At 39.1% G+C, this 21,169-nt stretch overlaps 1 protein-coding gene across 4 annotated transcripts in view; it reads right to left on the bottom strand.

The window, feature by feature from the left end:
- Window positions 1-21,169, bottom strand: part of dennd1b (DENN/MADD domain containing 1B) — a 244,552-nt gene that overhangs the window by 83,127 nt on the left and 140,256 nt on the right. For all 4 annotated transcript variants that reach the window (XM_067990635.1, XM_067990632.1, XM_067990634.1 and 1 more), the window contains 2 exons: window positions 18,583-18,636; window positions 14,715-14,825 (listed from right to left, as the gene is read on the bottom strand). In XM_067990635.1, the coding sequence (XP_067846736.1) occupies window positions 14,715-14,825; window positions 18,583-18,636 (165 nt within the window). The remainder of the gene's footprint in view (window positions 1-14,714; window positions 14,826-18,582; window positions 18,637-21,169) is intronic.

Here is a 21,169-nt window from a genome sequence, read left to right as displayed (position 1 = left end):
GACAATGTAGGTCACCACACCAAGCATTTTTATAATTAACAAACAACCCAGTTTTTTGCTACCAATTATACATTAGTCTTCCATTTGAGGCTTTATTATTTAAAGCATGCAGTTTTTAAACCAATAACATGTGCCACCTTATTTGTTTACTATATACCATCGACAATACACTGCACCTCCCGACAAAAAACATAAAATCATCGATTTTTAGAAAAATATCAGTCTACACATGAACAGACAGAATTTAAACATAACATGGTTTTTTTTTTCCAAACTGTTTTAGAGAAAGGTTGGGGTGTAAAATGGACTGAAGGTTTAGAATTTTAAAAGTACAGTTCAGGGGAGAAAATCACATAAATCGCCATGCAGTCCTGCTCATAGCAGAGCTAACGAATGCTAATGTTACGGCTACTTCATTTCAACGGTCACTGGTTTTCATGGGGCCCAATTCCTCATAGGACATACGTACTATCTTAGTATTACAACATGGCACTTAGTCTATGTTGTATTTTTTGCCTCCATATACGCTAGCATCCCAGCAGGAAGCATGTTCTTCACTTTGAAGGAGCTGCATCAATGAGTGATGCCATTCAATGTTCTTTCCATCACTATTTTGTTTGTTTTAATGTTTGACTATCCATCTCACTGGGCATCAGCTGCACTAGGCTTATATTGTCCAGCATCCAGCATTTTTCTGTAGTAGGCTGTTGCAGTGGATTTCATTCAAAATCACTTCATCACTACTCCAGCAATGAGCCCTTAGCCTATATTTTAAGATTCAGACAGCTTGGAAAGCTACAATGACACCAGTCTCAAGAACATCACAAACCTATTGCAACAGTTCAAAGCAGTGAAGCAAAATTTATTCTTACAAGGTCTCTATGTTGGGTCACCTCCTGTGCAGTGTTCGATGTAGCGATATGCCCAACTGTCTGATGAATGTTTAAGCTTCTAATTAAACACTGTTGAAAGGACCCAAGGTGTCCAAATTTATCATTTGACTCAGACAATGTTCTACTGCAAGATGTTACTCTCAAATTCAGCGATGTTTTATATTTGCAAAGCGCATAAAAAAAATACTACGGGCAGAACTAAACACCAGTATTTCTAGTCCCTAGTGCCACTCTGAATCCAATTTTGGACTTCTTTTAAAATTGATCATGGCAGTTCAGAAAATTATTTTCATAATCTTAGACATAGCAAATCTGTAATGTAATTTTATATAAATAAAACATAATTTGAATAATTCTAAGACTACTGAATGGAGCAGATTTGACACCATGTGGAGCTAGAACACTTTTTAAAGAAAAATAGAAAAAATTGTCACAACACAGCTGATTCCTCCTGTACTTTGGCAACGTATGTCATGTTTCCTAGCAACACTCCTAACGAAGATCAATTAAACAAATGTAAATCATTTTCTAAGGTCTATTATATAAACATAACCCCACATTTCATAAAAAGTCCATATAGGGTTCTGTTGCTAATAAATATATTTTAAAGCAGAATAAACATTATGGAGGTTTGTTATTCTGGGGGATTACAATACAATTTTATGACGGTACACAACGGTATTTACCTCGATATTGAAAGTGCCTTTGAGACTTACTCAAAGATTCTAGAGCTGCAAAGACATTAGCCAAGCAGTTCTAGTGTTCAGAAGGGAGTTGGGCATTCAGCACAGAGGTAAGTACCTCCATAAACAATCATAAAATTGGTATAAATAATAATAGAAAATGCACTCTAAGCTTGAAGGTTGAGATTGCACAAAGAGTGGAATCTGCACTGAACAATTGAGACTGACAGTTGTTGTTAATATGGAACACTGTCTGATTAATATACCTTACAATCATCTCCCAAACCACTATAAGGGCTTTTTGCCATGATAATTCATCAGGAGCATCGATACAATTTGTAAGTGATCACATGAAGTGCCCCATGTCTGATAAAACACAAACATTGATCGTTTTTACCATTTTACTGATGAAATATTGAATCAACAGTAAGATGTTAAAACATAGGTTTGAGGAGTTTAAAAAAAGGATATATTTATACAGTAGCGACTGCTCTGTGACTTGAAGCTGCAATTATCAGTTATAGCCAGACAATACCTCAATTCGACAAATGCAATTTTCCTGTCCAGGAGAGAATTCTACGTGTGCACTTACAACCCTGCGAACAGCTCACTTCCCAGCGGTTCAAACTGAAATGTTTTGAGAGCATGGGCTGAACTGTCTACACTCCCTAAACATTTCAATTAGCTCCTGATAAATTTAAAAATTGCTCAAAATAGTCAGAGACCAAACTGAAATCTAACCAGAAAGGATTGAGATGACCTCCACCAGGTAAACTCACCACTTCAATTGAAGTCACGGTTGGGACCCAATTTCTGAGTTATACTGCAATTTTAGTGTTGCTGCAAAAGCAGGAACAACTTTTGCAGCAATAAAAACACAGGCTTCATGAGTTATCTATAATATATTAAAATCATTCAGTGAGACGCAACATTCCATTTCATTGAAATCTCCTAGATCAGGCTTTGCCTGTGGAAAAACCTATTGACCCGGGGATTGCACATGAAATAACCGTGAAACTAACAGGGCTCACCATTATTTCAGGGCAAATGGAAGAGCAAGTTCCGGCAAGCGCACATGCGCAGTCAAATGCAGAAATTGCTCTACTATTTGTCCTGCTCATTTGAAAGCTACACAGGAAGGACAGCTCGCTGGCTGAATGAATGGATCAGTGCGAACTTGCTGCACTGCCCAGCTGGAAACAAACTAATCTCGCCATAAAAAAGGTACGCTGGCTTTTTTAGGTCTAAATTGACTTTTAATGGTGTGGTACGTCTTAATGACTGCCAAACAACCTCTCTTGCACTGAAAATTTACTTTTAAAAATGTGAAGTCTCATTCCTTCTGATTTTCATTGCTGGTGGACATTTATTAAAAAAGTGTAACTTTTTTTTTACTTTATCTTTTAATTCGATTATTTCTTACCCTCTCTTTATTTCGCTTCCTCCAACCGATTTTACATTGAATTTACTGTTGCAGCTTTCACTTCCTGGTTCTGACTGCATGGCTTGTCAAGGATGCTCCAAGCTGATTGGTTGAGGGGACAGAGCAATCCTTTCCAAGCTCTCACAGCTCACAGAAGCCCAGAAAAGCCGGCTGCACTTTTTGCAGCTCACCAGTGAAGCAGGATGGCGTGCAAAAGCCTGCGAATAGTTTGTGGGTGAGTTGATAACGAATGAGCGATGGACGATGTTTGTTTTCGCTCAGCGCAATTTCCAGGCGATCATAAATGCGTCAACATTTAACTGCAATACCTGCTACGCCTGTAAGTGGTGCTGTAATAAGATTTTTCAATCTTGTATGTAACTAGCAGCTAAAACAGCTACAACAGAGTACATTGAGAGTTAATCCTGGAAGTTTGCATTTACATGCAGTTGCAGGCTCCAGCCTGTGTATGTCACTGCGGAGCAGCCTAAGATTTTGAAGCTTCATTTAGGTAGCCAACAGCCATGTTGGTATAGCTAAGTCAAATGAAGAAAAAAAAATGTAAAATTTGCTGCCCCTTTACGGATCTCTAACGCCCACGCTCCCTGCCCCCCCGCTGCTACACTACTCATCAACGTCCTAAGAAAACTGCCGTTCCATCCAGGCCTCACCTAAATCATAAGCTCCTTCCAACACTTCCGCAGCCCCACCCCCCCCACCTGCCCCCATCCATTACCTGACCACCCAACTTACAAAGTTACATCCCCTTTGCCACAACTGACCCGACAGCTGGCACCATGGCTGACTTCCAAGCAGGAAATGGTATGTTGTTACTTCATTGGGCAACGACTCAATAATGCTGCTGACAAAAGAAATTTACCAAGCGCCAGTTAAAACCTTTTTTATTGCACTTCATTACTATTCTTGAACAAACTAAACTTAATGTTTTAGCACAACGTTACAAAACAGAAATACTACCTTTTTATGGTTCTAGTTCTACAAAACTGTCCCAGGGGTCATAGAAAAGACTGACAGTGTTATATATAACCTGAAGCTGAAAGCTACGGGTTTTATTGCACACTAGAGCTTAGATCTACAGCTTTTCAGGCAATATTTTAGCACTAACTTCCATAAAGCTGCAGTCAATATTTGTTTAAATATCGTATTTTGTTCCAACCACTTGCTGGAGACTTAAATGGATCCTTGAAATAAAGGCTTTTATTCATCGTGAGATCATTCAGATAGCAATAGCTTTCTGTTCTATTGTCAACTGATGCCACTTAGTGAGGTCTTTAACTTCCTTCATTGAGCCTGTGGGCACTGCACTAATTATACTTATGGGCTAAAATTCTTAACATAACTGCCTGGAAACTGCTCATGTAGTGGAAAATAGCCCACTGTTTTGTTAGCTGTTAATTTACTTCTGCTAACTTCAGCTTCTCATATCTGTGCCAACAGGAGACGAGTGAACAAAAATGATCAGTGAATTCTCAGCAGGGAAGGAACCCATTCAAACTGCTTATCAAAATTATCCAAACATTTTACCTCAATGCTAATTAATATTCGCCCAAAATATGATAAATAGTGACTGTAACTTTCAGGGAACATGGTGCATGATTTAAAAAGCAACTAATAGTTTTTCATCAAGATGATTGTATTTTTGTTTGTCCCAACACGAGCACAATATTGGTATAATGAGCACAATATTGGTATAATGCACCCATTACTGCTTCCCAAACCAACAGAATGACTTCCTTGTGTTGTGTCCAAATGGCAGTAAATCTCCTACCATCTCACCATTCTTCTTCTCTTGTGGATAGTTCAACATCTTTCCTCCCAACTTTTTAGTCTCTACTTCCCCCCAGCTGCCATGACGACTCAGGCCTGATACAGTTTAGTTCTGCAATCAGTCCACTAAACACTGTATATAATATATACAGGATGCACTGCAGTAATTCATCAAGGTTACTCCAACAGTACCTCCCTGCCCCGCAACCTCTGCCACCGAGAAAGACAGAAGCTGCAATGTCATCTGAACACCATAATCTCCAAGTCACATGCCATCCTGATTTGGGACATAAGTTGCTGGGTCAATATCCTGAAATTCCCTACCGAACACCATTGTGGAAGCACCATCACAAGAGCTGCAGAAGCACAAAATGACAGTCTGCCACCAACTTCTCAGGGCAACTAGGGATGAGCAATAAATATGGCCGTGCCAGAATTTCCTACATTTCAAGAACAAGTATATCATTTTACAAAATCATTTGATTGATTTTCCAAAAAGACCAAAGGCATATTTACAAGTTTATTGTCCATACGAAGCACTAACACTAAACTTACGTAGGTTAAATGTAGTCAGTGCCCGACCTGACTTCAGAACACACAGAGCAAAACTTGCTCCAGGGACACTCTGCTTTGCACTAGTGAGGTCGGGCTCTGACCATGGATTTAGGCTGTATTTGGACTATAACAGTAGCATTGGTGCAAAGTGAAACTGCTTTGCATGGACACTAGTCGTAGTGTAAACCCACCCTGAATAAGTTGTGCAGTATAAATACATATGCATAAACACAACACTAGTATTCCTAGTGTACCAATGTTCCAGCCAGATTATCTATATAACAATAAGATACAGAAATGTTGATCTTGTGTTTTACAATTGATCATAAGGAAGTGTCTGTGCTTCAGTTTTTGATTAAAGTGCACAATCATGAAATCTGTGCTTCTGCAGGAAAATAGTTTTTGACATGGTTTTAAGTATTTATTGCCCCAAATTAATACAGAATAACTTGCTGAGCTAGCAGGAACTGAGTTTATTTTTCAAGTGTGAAAGGCATGCTCCATGGGGGTGAGTTAGTTTCCAGTCTAACAAGAAAAACAAACTCCCATGTTCCTCCTGCTGAAGGAAGTTACTTTCATTACCCATTTACAAATTATATATATAAATAAATAAAATATATATATATATATTCTTTTTTTTTTTGAAGTGCAGCACTTTTGCGATTAGACCAGATGATTTATAATATTCTTCAGAGAGATACGATTCTGTTGGTCCAGCACAATGAAATGGCTGATTTTCATGTTATTTATTGTACTCGCTGTTTCAGATGTGTTGAAAGATTATAAGGAACACTGACGTTCAAAAATAAAATTAATTTTTATGCAATTACAGGACTGGGTTTAAGGTTTTAAAAAAAACCTTGCACCTTCAGCTGAATATGCTAATTAAAATTTAACAAAAGTAATGTAATTGCAGCTGCCTGAAATCAAAGTCTTTTTAGCATAGTAACATAATAGGCGTGGTTTAGTTGCAATAATTCTCATTAGGTTCCACTAGAAATCATTAGAACACAATGTGCAGTCAGTTCCTGACCCAATGAAACTCTCTGCAGCAGCCTGACATAACCAACCAGTTTCAGAGGCCACATGGACACTGCAAACAAGCTGCTGTCTCGTCCCTAAGGAAACAACCTTTCAGCAGCCAGTGCTATGAAGTAATGGCTCAGAAAACTCATGCAACTGACTCCAATTATTTCAACAAGGCCTCAAGGCCAAGAAAATGGTCATGATTTATTTATAAACAAGGCGGACGGTTTGAGAATCCATACAAAAAGTGGCAAAAAAAAGATTGATTTACAAGGCGAAGAGCTTTTAACTGAGTTTGTTTTGCCAGCTCTTCTGTGCTGCGAAGATGATGCCCCGTATATAATGCTGGACTTACTAACCACACACATCTTGACAGCAGGTCCATGTATAAACAACCTGCTTGGGTGCCACTGTAGGTTGCAAATGATATACTCTGGTTAGCATACGTCTGACAGGATGATGAGAAGCCTCTTGTCAGCTGCAAGCCAGCCAAAGGCTCCAAGACGAAATGCACGGCCCCAGCTGACTAGTTAAAGAAAGCCTGGCGTGGTACAATTATGCAGGCATATGACAAGCTGGTATGGCTGACTGACTTGAAAACTGATGACATGGCTTTAAACTGTGATACTCCTTACCTATTGTCACATAACACCAGTAAGTCAGCTTATGCACGGTTGTAAAATCATGATTTATTCCTTGGCCGTGAATATCTACGAGTACAGCTTGATATTCAAAATGCCTTCCACATCGTGTTCACATGAAGCCAAAACTTGAATGCAGCACACAAAAAACCAGCATTCCCGCTGTTATGACGGTTAACTATGATCTTACCACTACAGAAACTGTAGTTTCACTAATGATCTCAACCTTTTAGAAATATAGAAATACATGATTCCTATCAAACATTTTAAATGTACTATTCTATTGCTTTCCCTTTGCAAAACAGACGTGCACAACATCATTCAAACTGTGTCTGTAGAACAACTTGAAACAATACCAACAAATTTGACCAGGCTGAATTTTTAAAGTAATAAATGTACCTCATGTGATTTCCAGCATCACTGCTCTCAGATAATGGGGGTTACAGCAGTGTGCAACACTTGCATGGCCAGCACTGGGATTTTCAGAAAACTGTAATTCACGTTCCGGTCAATACATTAGAATGTAGATTCTAACATAACCAGCAGGATGCACCTTTGAACTAATATGTAAGTAAGAACGAGAAGAATTTCCCTGCACATTTGGCTCCAAAGTTAAGATTGTCGGCTTAACTACAAGCCTTCTCACCACAAAGCTACAACATTTCTGACAAATCATAAAGGAGATAGAACGAAAATTGTACCCATACGATCAAACTCATCTTAAAATAGTCTGCATTCTACCTGCAGAACATACCTGAACCTATATAACGTTTTTAAAATTTTAATTATAAACTTAATTTTGTACTTGATCACAACATTTGCGAACTCTGCCTTGATTCAATAAACAAACAAAATAATTGTTGTTAATTTAAATCCATAGTTTTAATTTTTAAAATGTCAAATTTATTCATATAAAAAGTTTTACGATCTGAATGCACTTCTTGTCTAGTTCATACTTCACTTCCAGCATTGCTGCTTTTGTTTGTCATTCATGGCTATTATTTTTAACCTGTATGTATACTTATCTCAGTTCTTAAAATGTTTAATGGTACTGCTGTCCTCCAAGCTCCATTTCCCAGGGCTTTTCTTCTAGGTGGCACTGCAGGTAACATAGGAACAGGAGAAGGCCATTGAGCCTCTCAAGCCCATTCCATCATTCAATCAGATCACGGTTGATCTGTGCTTTCAACTTCATTTAGCAGCCCTTGTTCCATATCCATTGATACCCTGAGCTAATAAAAATCTGTCCATTCAGTCTTGAAAATTTTAATTGACCCAGCATCCATAGCCTTTTGGGAAAGCGAGCTCCAGATTTCTACTACCCTATGTATGAAAAAGTGCTTCCCAATTTCACTCCTAAATGAAATCTCATTTTAAGATTATGCCCTTTTGTTCTGGATTCCCCCACCTGAGAATACAGTTTCTCTGTATCTACCCTATCAAATCCCTTAATCATTTTAAACACCTCAATTAGGTCACCCCTCAACCTTCTAAACTCAAGGAAATACAAGCCAAGTTTATGCAACCTTTCCTCAGCCTTTAAATTTATCATTCTGGTGAAACTGGAGGTAAGTTTTTTTTTAAATTATTTGTCAGCATGTAAGCTTTGTTTCAAATTAATTTCAATTTATTTCAGTTGCAACTACCACCAAGGGCTTCAGACCTCTCTCATTCTTCTCACTGGGCCTGCCCATCTTATATGTCATCGGCCTGCTGCACCCTGCAGTGGGCTTGGCATGGTATTCTGGCCTCCAACCTGCCATCCCCTCCCCATCGGAGGTGCTCACCACTGCCTCACATGAGCTTCGGAAGTAGTTGCCTGTCCTTCTCTTTAGAGATGTTCACCTGCCTGCTCTCAAGCTAGCATCCCTGACCCCTTTCTTCACAGATTTCCCAGCACTATCAGGGAAGGCGAAGGAGGGGCAGCAGGGTCAGAGGCTGTGAGGACAGATGTCAAGCAAGGGAGCCAGAACACCATTCCTTCACATTGCTTTCCACTGCCCTCCTGCACCCCGACTAGAACAATCGCCCCCACTAGTGACCCAAAACTTGCATGCTGCTTTGTTCAGCTCCCACTCCACACCTTCCAACTGCCACTAGTGGGCCGAAAGCCACCCTGGGATGTGCTCCTCAAAGTAAGTCTGTGGCCCAGGCCAGAATTCCACCATGACTGGAACCCTGCACTACTCACCTGAAAATGCAGCCTGCAGCAGTCAGTGACTTCCTACCCAACTGGTTACCCACACCCTACAACAAAAAATGCAGCCTGCAGCTCTCTTCTCCACTATGCCACCAGTCATCCAAAAGGAAATAGAAAACGAGAGAAGTGAAAGTGGGGAGAGAGAGAAGCAGGAGAGAAAAAAAAAGCAGCAACATAAATGACAGAGACAAGAGAGAATGCATTCTCTGACTTACTATGACCATTGCTATGGGAGATCCACTAATATAAAAATATATACACTAGATGATTCCTGTGGCATTGCTTAAATCAGAGGTTTTACAAGACCATGGGTGTTATGAAAGTAGCAGGGAGGTTCTTGGGTTCTGGAAGCATTGGGTCCAGTCCTAGAGTCTGGAAGAACTTGGGAGGGCAGTCTAGATGTTTGTGATCACTGGAATGGGAAGTGGAGCAGCTGACAGCATTGGGAGAGGGAGAAGCTAGCAGTACTGGGGATTACCAGATTCGAGTAGGGGGAGGCAGCAGTATCTACCAGGCTTGAGGGGAAGGGGGCAAGGGAGATGGGGACTCAAACTGCCCTTGGTCACTGGAATGTGGAAGATGGGTTTGAAAACCTCTGCAGGACAAGGCAGCCTCCATTCCCCTGTATTTCTCTCTTCTCAAAGTATTGCTGGAAGCCAGTTCCAACCCTCCTACAACTATCAGGTCACATAGCCAACAACCTCCCCCGCACCCCGATCCCCACCCCAAAATTATGTAACACTTTTGAAGGGTAGGGGCAGAATGTAACCAATTCCTTTTCTTTACACCCATCCTCCCCCACCCCAAAACACAGCAAGATCCCAGTCCCCACATGAGATCTGACCGCCCACCCCTAAAGTTCCATACCCTGCACCCACCCAATACTCCCAGATCCTAAATCCCTCTCATGAGTACGCTCCCTTCTTTCTAAGATCCCAGGATTGACATATCAATGTTCCCCGATTCTAGCAATCTTTTCCAATAGTCCTACACCCAATGACACCTTCTCCAGCACTCAACAACTGCTACCAAACCTCATCATTGCTCTGACTCTCATTACATTAGACCCAGTGCTCCCACTTCTTAATGCCTTAACCACTTGTCCCATGAACCTTTGCCCACTACTCACATAACCAAGCTCTCCATTCACAGAGCTCCCAGATGCCAGGACCCCAGTCGCTCTGCTCCCAAGTCACCAGGACTTCCCTTCAAGTGCTACCAGACCCTTGGATGTGTCACATTGCTTCCACACCCCAGAAATCTCTGCCACCACCGGCATGCTGTGCCAACACCACCCCTTCAGCAAAGTTTTCATACCCCAAGACCACTGTCCCTCCAATTCCGGGCTCCCAGAACACCACTCACAGTACTTCTATGCCCAGGAACTGCTCTTCTACTATTCCCAGAGCCAAGAATTCCCCTTCTCCAATAGTCCTAGACCATAATGCCACTCCTCCTATATCCCATTCCTTTCTCAGCACACAGAGAAGTGTGTGCTAGATGCGAAACTTTAAATAAACATTGATAGATCATTATAATTTTGTGGTCGTACTACAATTTTATTTGAATAGATAATTGCTCCCATTGTAGACAGGTGAGGGTAATTTCCCACCTAACTTTTTTCTTCAACAAACACCTAAAATTAAGGATGTACTCACTGCAAATCTGGATTTGCAGCACAAGAGGATATTTACCTTCCAAAATTTACGTGAATAAACTATTCACTAAATCATATTTTGTTTGAAGAACTCACATATTACTATTTCAGAAAGGCGACCAATTCTAATCATAAGCTTCACTAGGTTACTATAACCTGTGTGCAATTTAAAACTAATCTTGAATCAATCAAAACCATCAGATTGAGAAACTTTCACTATTTCTTCAAAAACTGTTTCAAAATTCAAGCCATGTTAGAAAGAAAATAAAACCCAAAGATTAACAATATATTCAAGTTCTGAATTTCCTGACAGTGCATTGCCCCCAGCTGGCTAGCAGCACAGGGGGATGAGCGTGAATCTGTTGCTTACTTGACACAAACCTAACTCTTTCAACTGTGACAAGACTTTTTAGTGACTCCAAACTAAAAATTAAAATTGGGGTGGGGAATGAGGGAAGAGAATTCTGGAAATTTTGAAAGATTGAACAGGCTGAGTCTCTTTTCTCTAGAAAACAGAAGACTGAGGGGTGACCTGATAGAGGTCTTTAAGATTACGAAAGGGTTTGATAGGGCAGATGTAGAGAAGATGCATCCACTTGTGGGGGAGACCAAAACTAGGGGCCATAAATATGATAGTCACGAATAAATCCAATAGGAAATTCAGGAGAAATTTTTTTACCCAGAGAGTGGTTAGAATGTGGAGCTCGCTACCACAAGGAGTAGTTGGGGCAAATAGCATAGATACATTTATGGGGAAGCTAAATAAGCACATGAGGGAGAAAGGAATAGAAGGTTATGCTGATAGGGTTAGATGAAGAGGAGTGGGAGGAGGCTCGTGGGGAGCATAAACACTGGCATGGACCAGTTGGGCCAACTGGCCGTTTCTGAGCCGTACATTCTATGCACTTGTATGTAAAAAAAATTACTGCCATTAACAAATGGGGTCAAGTGAGATCATCTTGTCCGAGAAGAAATGAAAATATTCACAAATACGGATGCGTATTACTCTGGTATTGGAACAAACAGGTCATATCTTTTGTGGAGTGTTTATCTGGCCATGGGTAATTATGTACAATTATTCTGCATCATTCCATCTTGATCACGCTAAATTTAATTAGCTATTAGCTGAATTAATAGCTAAATGTATAATATAGTTGGTTTGTGTACTATTTGGCTAATAGGACTATGATAACGTATCTACAAATTGAAAAAGGGTACATTTTGAGTTACAATTTTTTAATTCATGCTATTCTAACAAAATTAGATACAGAGCATGAAAGAAAAAATGCAAATTATACTTTTTTACAATATTCAACTTGGAGTCACTTGAAATTGGAAATCAATCACTGAGGATTGTTGAATACCACAAAATGCACTGAGCTTGATCCCTCAAGTTTTAGAGGGAAAAATGAAAACAATTTATTTTCTAGGTTTCATAGTTTATAAAGATATATTTACTTCAGTTTATTATGGTAAAATCTAAAAATACAAACCTATTTATAGTAGCATGCCAAATGACAAAATTAAGGGTTAGAACAAAGACTGCAAATCTGTGACTTCAACACTGCTAATCTCAATTCGCAGAAACCAACCTCTTTTTTCAAAAAAAATTCCTGTACCAGAATCTATGAAACCATAAATTTCAAAAATTCTACAAGATAGATTCAAGCAATGTGTCTACCTCCCACATGAGAAGTTTGAGCACAGACCTTGAAGCCATTCAGGTTCTTATCACCCATGTTACCCTGTGATACCAACTGTAACAAGACGATAACCACAGGATGACATCACACACTGGTCTGCTTGAATGGTCGTAAATACTTCACACAAAGTCAACTTTAAAGATAACTGTTGTTACTACTCCCTGTGGAGAACAGTATCAGGTAGAGTAGGGGAACACAGGGGGGGGGAAAATCCTTACAAGTATTTGAGAAAAGGTTTTCGGGTCAAACATTCCGCTGGCAAGTATGAACAAAAAGCAATCTACAGCAGATGTTGGAACTCTGAAACATCAACAGAAAATGCTGGGAACACTCAACGGGTCAGGCAGCATCTGCTGAGAGAAAAGACTAGTCAACGTTTCAGGCGTGCAGCCCCATTTGTCTTGACAAAGGGTCCACACATCTGAAATGTCAACAAGTCTGTCCTCTCCACAGATGCTGCCTGACCTGCTGAGCGTTTAGAGCATTTCTGTTTTTGTTTCTGTTGGCAAGTATCTTACGTTCCGAAGCAGTAACATTGGGAAGATGTGCTAAGATAGTTCATTAATATTTCTTGGCCACAGCAACTGTTTTTAGCTTCCACGGAACTCCATTAAGAAAACATTTACTGAGTTTCACCAGCAGTACCACAAGAGGTCAGAAACAAGACACACTCATATTCAACTTACAAATTAAGAGACTTGATTACCATCAGCAGAAATGGTGAATTACAGCAGCATTGAAACTACAGAGAGTCCGAAAACAATTCCCAACTGAAGAAACATGAATACACATGACCAGATATGCTAGAGAAAAAAAGGGGGTCAACAGAGGAAAGAAAGAGCACTTGTTAACAAACTATTGCTGAGGATGCAGCCAGGTGCAATATTCGTTTTAACATCTTTCTTCTTGCATCAGAAATTGGAAAGACCCCCATGGGTGAGAAATAGCTTCTTTTGAAAAGGGAGGCTCTTGAAAAATAATGTGGGAGGTGAATATCTTAATTTTGGTAGCAAGGATTATTGCTAGCAGGAAGGAAAGGCGAGAGAAAGATTGTAGTGCACTTAATTGACTCTGGGAATATCCAATTTTATGGGCACTGACAGAAGACGGGGTGGAGATTGCTACCTATGAGGATTCGGACACGAGGTCTCATAGTAACCAATTCATTAGTCACTGACAGAACTTGGAGAGTATGTGACTAGCCATGAACGAATGTTAGGAACTGAAAGACTGCAGATGGGCCTGAGGATGTACGGAGGATTCAGAGCACTTGTGTTGTAAAACAAAATCCCTGTAAATAAACAAAATGACCCATCAATAGTACTGAAGTGAATCAGCTCCAATCATTAAAAGTTTTTTTTTGAGGTTCAGTTGATGTTAGACCTCTTTAAGCTATTACTAAATGCTGCTTAATCACAATGCTTCACTCATCTCTGGAAACAATTCTACTTTGTCTTATAACATACATAAAAACTTACTACTTTTAACAAAGTACAAGACATATCTAGAATTGAGCCCCTTTACTGTGCACGAAAGGTCTGTTCATTTTGGTGGACGACCAATAGCTGGCTCTGAATTACCGATAAGCACTGTAAACAGGCATTCAGGATACTTGGTTCCACTATCTGAATGCAAAGCCTTGAAACATGATAGAAATAGCCCCTCTTCAACCACAAAGCATTACCAGCCTTATTCTAAAATAGTACTATTACATTACCTCTTCCCAAGCTGCTACTCAGAAGCAGGAATGAATTTAGTTATTACAGCTTAAGGTAACCATTATCATGGCCTTTTGCTTTCTCTCAAGTAGCCTTGGCAGTGTACGCCCCAAGTGAGTAATAAAGAATACAAAGGCCCTCAAGAATCTTCCGCATTAGCTACAAGACGGTTAAATGAGCTCTGAAGAGTCAAAAACCTCTCATCTGCTGATAACCAGCAATAATTAATGTATCTGAATATAGCAGAGAAGACCTTGTACCGCTTGAACTTTTGTACATACAAAAGTCAAGTCAAAGCCATCTCTCATACAGTGCTTTAACATTGTCTAGCAAGAATGGAAGGGGATAAATCTTTTGTGTGTAGTTCTGAGACAAAAAGCTGCAAGATAAAAAAAAACCCTTCCCATTAGGTTATACAAGTACTCACAGTGCTAAGTTTACTGGAGGTAATAATAATGCGTCGTTCGTGCAGCATACTGGCATAAAGTTGCAACATGTTGTTGACATCCACAGCAACAAAATATTCAGTCATATTTCTCTGCAACATGAAAATGGAAAATAGTAAGCAAATTATGCAATAAAAGAAAATTCTGCTTCTTTTGAACATTTTGTTGCTTCAGTTAGAATATTTGGAATTCTTTTTTTTGATGGCCAAGGGTATTTAGATTTAATACTGTTCCATATTTATAAAAAATACCCAATTACATTTGTTTCAAGTTTACCTTTTGCTTAAAAACAAATAGCTCCAAAATGTTATTTATGAATCAATATGAAGTTGTTAGTTCAACCACTATCTTTGTACAAATCACACAAACAGAAAAGCATTGGAAATTTAGCTGTATGTACATTCCTAGATTTCGAAATGGTTAGCAATTATATATTAGGGTAATTTGAGAGAATTGGATTTGGGGGAATCTTTTGTCTATGATTTTGTGAAAGCCACCAAAATTTTCACTCCGGTTTTCATCCTGAAGGCAATGTCTGCTGCCAGAGTAGGGTTCCAATGCTAACAGCAGCGCTCTCATACGTCATAGTTGAGCCTTGGATGAGTGCAGCTCCAACAACACTCAAGAAGCTCGACACCATCCAAGATAAAGCAGCCTGCTTGATTGGCACCCCATCCACCACCCTAAACATTCACTCCCTTCACCACCGGCGCACTGTGGCTGCAGTGTGTACCATCCACAGGATGCACTGCAGCAACTCGCCACGGCTTCTTCGACAGCACCTCCCAAACCCGCGACCTCTACCATCTAGAAGGACAAGAGCAGCAGGCACATGGGAACAACACCACCTGCATGTTCCCCTCCAAGTCACACACCATCTCGACTTGGAAATATATCGCCGTTCCTTCATCGTCACTGGATCAAAATCCTGGAACTCCCTTCCTAACAGCACTGTGGGAGAACCGCCACCACACGGACTGCAGCGGTTCAAGAAGGCGGCTCACTGCCACCTTCTCGAGGGCAATTAGGGATGGGCAATAAATGCTGGCCTCGCCAGCGACACCCACATCCAGTGAACGAATAAAAATAAAAGCCGAGACAGCGAGTTTTATCAGCTTACTTGTCCCTCAGAATTTCAGGGAAAAACTGAACTCGTCACATGCACCCACCTTTCAGCATGGGTTATTGTATATTGACCAGGAACCCTGGCGGAGTTGTCCCTTCCCAAACTAAGGCATTTCACAGCAACCCCTCTGTTGCTCCAGAATCAAAACCAAGATCTTGCTCTATATAAAGCTCAGTGCCACACCATGTGGGACATTCACTGACTAAGCCATCAGCAAACCAATCTAGAAAGTTTCAACAACTTGCCAAGATCCTCTGGTCCAGGAAAATAACGCCCCACATATAATAATGGGTTTACTGCAGCACAATAATAGGGTTTAATCAATCAATACAGTGTGCATTTTCTTTTAAAAAAAGACCCACGACTTCCATGATAACCACACACTTTCTGGCAGTTCTCGTTGGAAAATTCCTGTATAATGTGATTTTAATGGTAATAGTATAAACCACTCAAAATATCATGAGAAGCAAAGCACACAGACAAGCAAAAAGAACTAACTCAAAAGCCCATAATTCTCAAAAATGTTGTTTCTGCAGAGCAAAATAGATTTTTTTTGTTGGACACATCATGGGCCTGTTTCACAAATAAATGATCCTTTTGTTTAAATTTGCTCCTGTATTTCAAAAGTTATTCACAACTTGCAACTAAATTACTTTGACGCAAATAACGCCACATGAGCATTTATTACCTGGAAATAGATTTAAATGTACAATGTATTTCTTTTTTTTAAAAATCAGCAGGCGAAAAGTTTATTTAGAGAAACAAAGTAAAGGTTGCATTTCATAGCCAGAAATTCAAAAGCTAGAAGTTGATTTTTAAATGTCTTGTATGTGAACAATTTTGGATCATGTGTGCATTAGTTAGCACAGAATGGATTTCCGTTATATTTACGTCTGTTCCGTGTCTCTTTAATAAGGCTGCAAATGTGTGGTCATTTAAATCAACAATTGATGTAAAACGTACTGTGTGTATACTTTTACTTTACTGAAATGTGCAAAGCAGTTATGTCAAATGCCAACTGGTTGAAGGAAAAGCAGTCAAGCAAATGGTTGCAAATGCACAGTACCAATACACCCTTCTCCAGGCCTGTCAATGGATGCTAAAAGCCTTGGAATCCATAGAACTGTAGAAGCACAGAAGTTTACAGCACAGCAGGTGGCCATTTGGCCCATCATGTCTGTGCCAGCTCTTTGCGAGAGCAATCCAAGATTATTTCCATTGCCCCACTCTCCCCATAGCCCTGCACCTTTCTCTGCTTCAAATATTTATCCAATTTTCTCTGTGTCTAACTTAAAAATATAGGTCCTGTTAGCCTGAACTCCCACTGGAACCAAACTCTTACAAGAGTCAAAGTCTGCTTACTTACTTCACACATGTATTACTTATTGATAAAAACTCATGTCCAACTGCACCTCAAAACTGAACTCCTAATGAGGCTAACCTCCACATTCTTCTGGCTTTTTACACTTGACTGGCCTCTCACAGCTTGAGATTCAATTAGAATAAATCGAATGTAAAATATGTCAACATAGTAAATAGAAAATATGGTGAACTTCCATTTGTAAACCCCAGTTACCCAGCACTAACCTTTCCGTAATGGGGAAGCGATGTGCCCAGCAGGCACAAAATCCCACACTAAATAAGATTAAAAATAGCAGATGTGTGACAATGGGAAATATATAGTTAAAATCAATTAAAGCCTACAGTTATTGACCATGGTATATCAATTCTCACACCAGCACAATGATTGCAATCTACGGGCTGTCCACTCATCAAACACTGAGCTTTTTTTAAAAAAAGCTCAATCATTTTTTGATAGGAACCCAGTGCTTTATTGAAGAATGGCACTTGTTTTTAGTTTAGTTAAAACTGAGTCAAGTGCTAGAATATTACTCAGGTGACAAGCTGGTGACTACAGACAAATAGCATTATCACCTAAACTCTTACATGCTTTTGTCAAACTCAGAGCAAGGAACAAAGACATAAAAAATTCACCTTCACGAGTTAAAAGCTCAAAGGAAAATCTTGTAATTTTTAAGCAATAAATTGATTAAGGATGTCAAGAATATAGACTTTTTTGGTCAGAGACATCATGTACCTGTTTCACAAATAAACGCTTATGTTTAGTTTGTGTATGAATAATTACAATACCAAATTTCCCCCCATTTTAGGCTGATGCTCATTCTCCTTTGTAATTTTTGTACTGCAGACAATCAGGAACATCTCTTGTCTTGAATCAATGGCAAAGTGAAAACATATTCAGGATTAAAACATTTTAAATATTGATAAATTATGACAAAGTTCTGAGAAGTTTAAGATCCAACGGTTACTTTGTAGGAAGAAAAACTTTAGCCAATATTTCACACGGTTATCAAGTCATTTTGAAACCATATCTAATAAAAGTACTGGCTACCCCTTTTGTAACAGATACCATTCCAAATTATATTTTGGTTTAACTAATTTTTGTTCTGAAGCACATGAAAATATTTTTCTAACAATTTCGGGCATGTTATATTTCAGACATTAACCGCTTAAAATTGTACAGGTTCACATGATTTGCCATCATGTGAATCAAATACACTCAGCACAAATGTTAGTGGTTGAAGGATGATTTACTGAAGTATTTTTATTTAAGTGCTAAACAGAAAAATAGCTAAGGTACTCTCCTAACAAAAATGTGCAACCTGAAATGAAAACTGTGCTCTGTTGTTCACAGTACTTACACTTTCGGGTATTGTAGGCAGTCCACTCGTATCAGGGGTAATGAAGTACGAATGCTACATAAATAAAAAGAAAGAAGGTATTACTCAAACTGCATCTAGCTAAAATAAAAATAAAAAATGATTCCAAATATGCACTATAAACAAAAACTTGTCACTCATCAACATGATAAAAAGATGAAAATTAAAAACTGAAAATAAAAAAAGTACAAACAAACAGCAAAAACGGGTGTTAATGTCAACTAAATCTACACAACTGTCGTTGAAAGTTCCCCAGAAATTTTGTGAACATATCTGTAGAATATTAGACCCGTATCAATATCCGAAGAAGTATTCTTCAATAAGCTCCAGGTTGCTTCTCTTCGACAAGAATGAGAGTTATTAAAACAAAAGGATACTATTATTAAACACCAAGAATTTTCTAATTATATATGTTCACATGAAATATCAGTATCATTAACAATCATCAAGTTAAATGGGCTTTTGTAATGAAGGAGGACTAATCACACGTAAAGGATAAGGGCCACAGGACACAAACCTTCAAGGTGATTAGAAGGACTGAAGCTTTTGCGGAGAATCCGTTTTCCACCAATAGGACATGAGTGTCAATGAAAATTGCTGATTTTGCATGTTGTGTGTGTTTTTACTTACCCTGTTTATTACAATGGGTGGCACATTATTACAACAAACTGCCGCAGATATAGAGTAGCTATACCAAAATACATAATGTTATGTGCTAGTGACAATCTTCATAACACTCTCGGGGCGGGGGTGGGGGGGGGGAAGAGAAATGGGGACAAATATTGTGTCTGGCACCCTTAGGTGAGTAAAAGCACTAGTTGGTGAAGCACCAAACCATATCGATTGGAAGATCCCAGGTTTGATTCCCAGGATGTGCTAAGTTAGCTAATCTCCACCAGATGAGTGCTACCACTACCAGAGTCAAGGCCGACACCAGGTGAACTTACATTGGATAATCTAAAAAAAAATAGTATGCGTGCCATCTAAAATTTTTATCAATTAGTTTTTGTGCTGAGGTGGGATGGTCACCACCCAAAAAAGACGGTCAATACTCATTGTCTCAGCTCACATGTGGAGAATGACCATTTCTAAGAGTTACTGGGGTTTAGCCTATGCAGCAGGAATCAACACTTTCAAAAAACTAGAAGGGAGGGGCGACACCAATGTTCCTTCGCCAGTGAAATTTGAAGAAATATTTCAGTGAACCAGCAAGATTGTGATCCAAGCAACATGCGAAGTCTTAAGTGTTGTCTCCTTCAAATACCGAGCAGCTCAGGGATAGATAATTCTTAGAATTGAAAATGAATCAGTTGGGTTATATTAGATTGTAAGGTTCATCAAGTGTTGACTGCAGATCAATGCAATGTAAGTTAAGCTAGATTTTTCTGAAAAAATATTTCAATGCATTAATGCTGCCAGATTTATTAAGAATTTCTATCACAAAAATATGCAACTTCACCGAAAAAAAATGCAGGTGACTGATCTTGCAGGAAATCAATTACCACCATGTAAGCAGCATTAACATGGCTTTGCAGGTTGGATAGTTTGGGCTTGCAGATGCTTATATCTCACTTATCAATATCCCACACCACAGTACACTCACATGAATAAAACCATGAAACTCCCTTCAACAAGAATATGCAAACTGCATAGCAGATCTGCTCCACTTCAGTGTCAGAACTACTTGCACCAAAAAAAACTTTACGAGGCCTGAATTCCTTACAGTTTATCCCCTCCTCCAGTGTAACCAAGATCTGCCACTGGCTGACAAAACAAGCATAGACAGTTTTTACAGTTGCACATTTTGTAATAACTGATTCATAAAAGCAATGCTCCAATTAGTGTCATGGCTCTGACCTTCTAGGTTCAGAGATAAGCTCTTAAAATCTTCAATTTGTTATGTTAGTTTGAAACAGATCATTATTGTTGCTACACCAATTTCAGATCTCAAACAAAATTGCTGGTAGCTGAAAAGCTGACAAGGAAAACACACACCTCTTGTTTAATTCAAGCTCACTGCCAGACACTTTACCTCTGGCTACACATTTCATACTTAAATTTTAACATGAAAAATAATTACTATTGTCAGCATTGCTGCTGGTAGATTATTCTGTCATTTATCACAGTCCTTTAATTAACAATACACCTGTAATGATAAGGCAATGAATAAGCAATAATACATTTTATACATAACTTTTTTTAAATGAAAAAGTTGAAAGGAGGAAGAGAAAGTATAATGAAACTGGCCAGCACGAGATCCTGATTATAAACCAAGCAGACCCAATGCCAAAGTATTGCAAATGACAGCATTTCTTCTGTTAGTCAGTGCACCAATTGGAAATGCTTCCTTTTGAGCATTCCACCCTTCCAATTTTGGGTAATAGTCCATTCAAAAACATCACCACAACCAGATTGGCAGTATTTCTTTAAAATTTCCGGTTAATACTAAATACTTAATAAAAAATATATACCAGGTTTTACATTACGATTAGCCACATTCAAAACTGGTTGTCCAACAAAAGAAATGACATCCATTTAAGGTAAAGCGACAGGAGAATTGCCAATTGTT

The sequence above is a fragment of the Heptranchias perlo genome, chromosome 9 (genome assembly GCF_035084215.1).
Source record: "Heptranchias perlo isolate sHepPer1 chromosome 9, sHepPer1.hap1, whole genome shotgun sequence".
Taxonomy (NCBI): Eukaryota; Metazoa; Chordata; class Chondrichthyes; order Hexanchiformes; family Hexanchidae; genus Heptranchias; species Heptranchias perlo.
The sequence above is the reverse complement of the archived record's forward strand: the minus strand, read 5'-3'. Positions and strand labels throughout refer to the sequence as shown.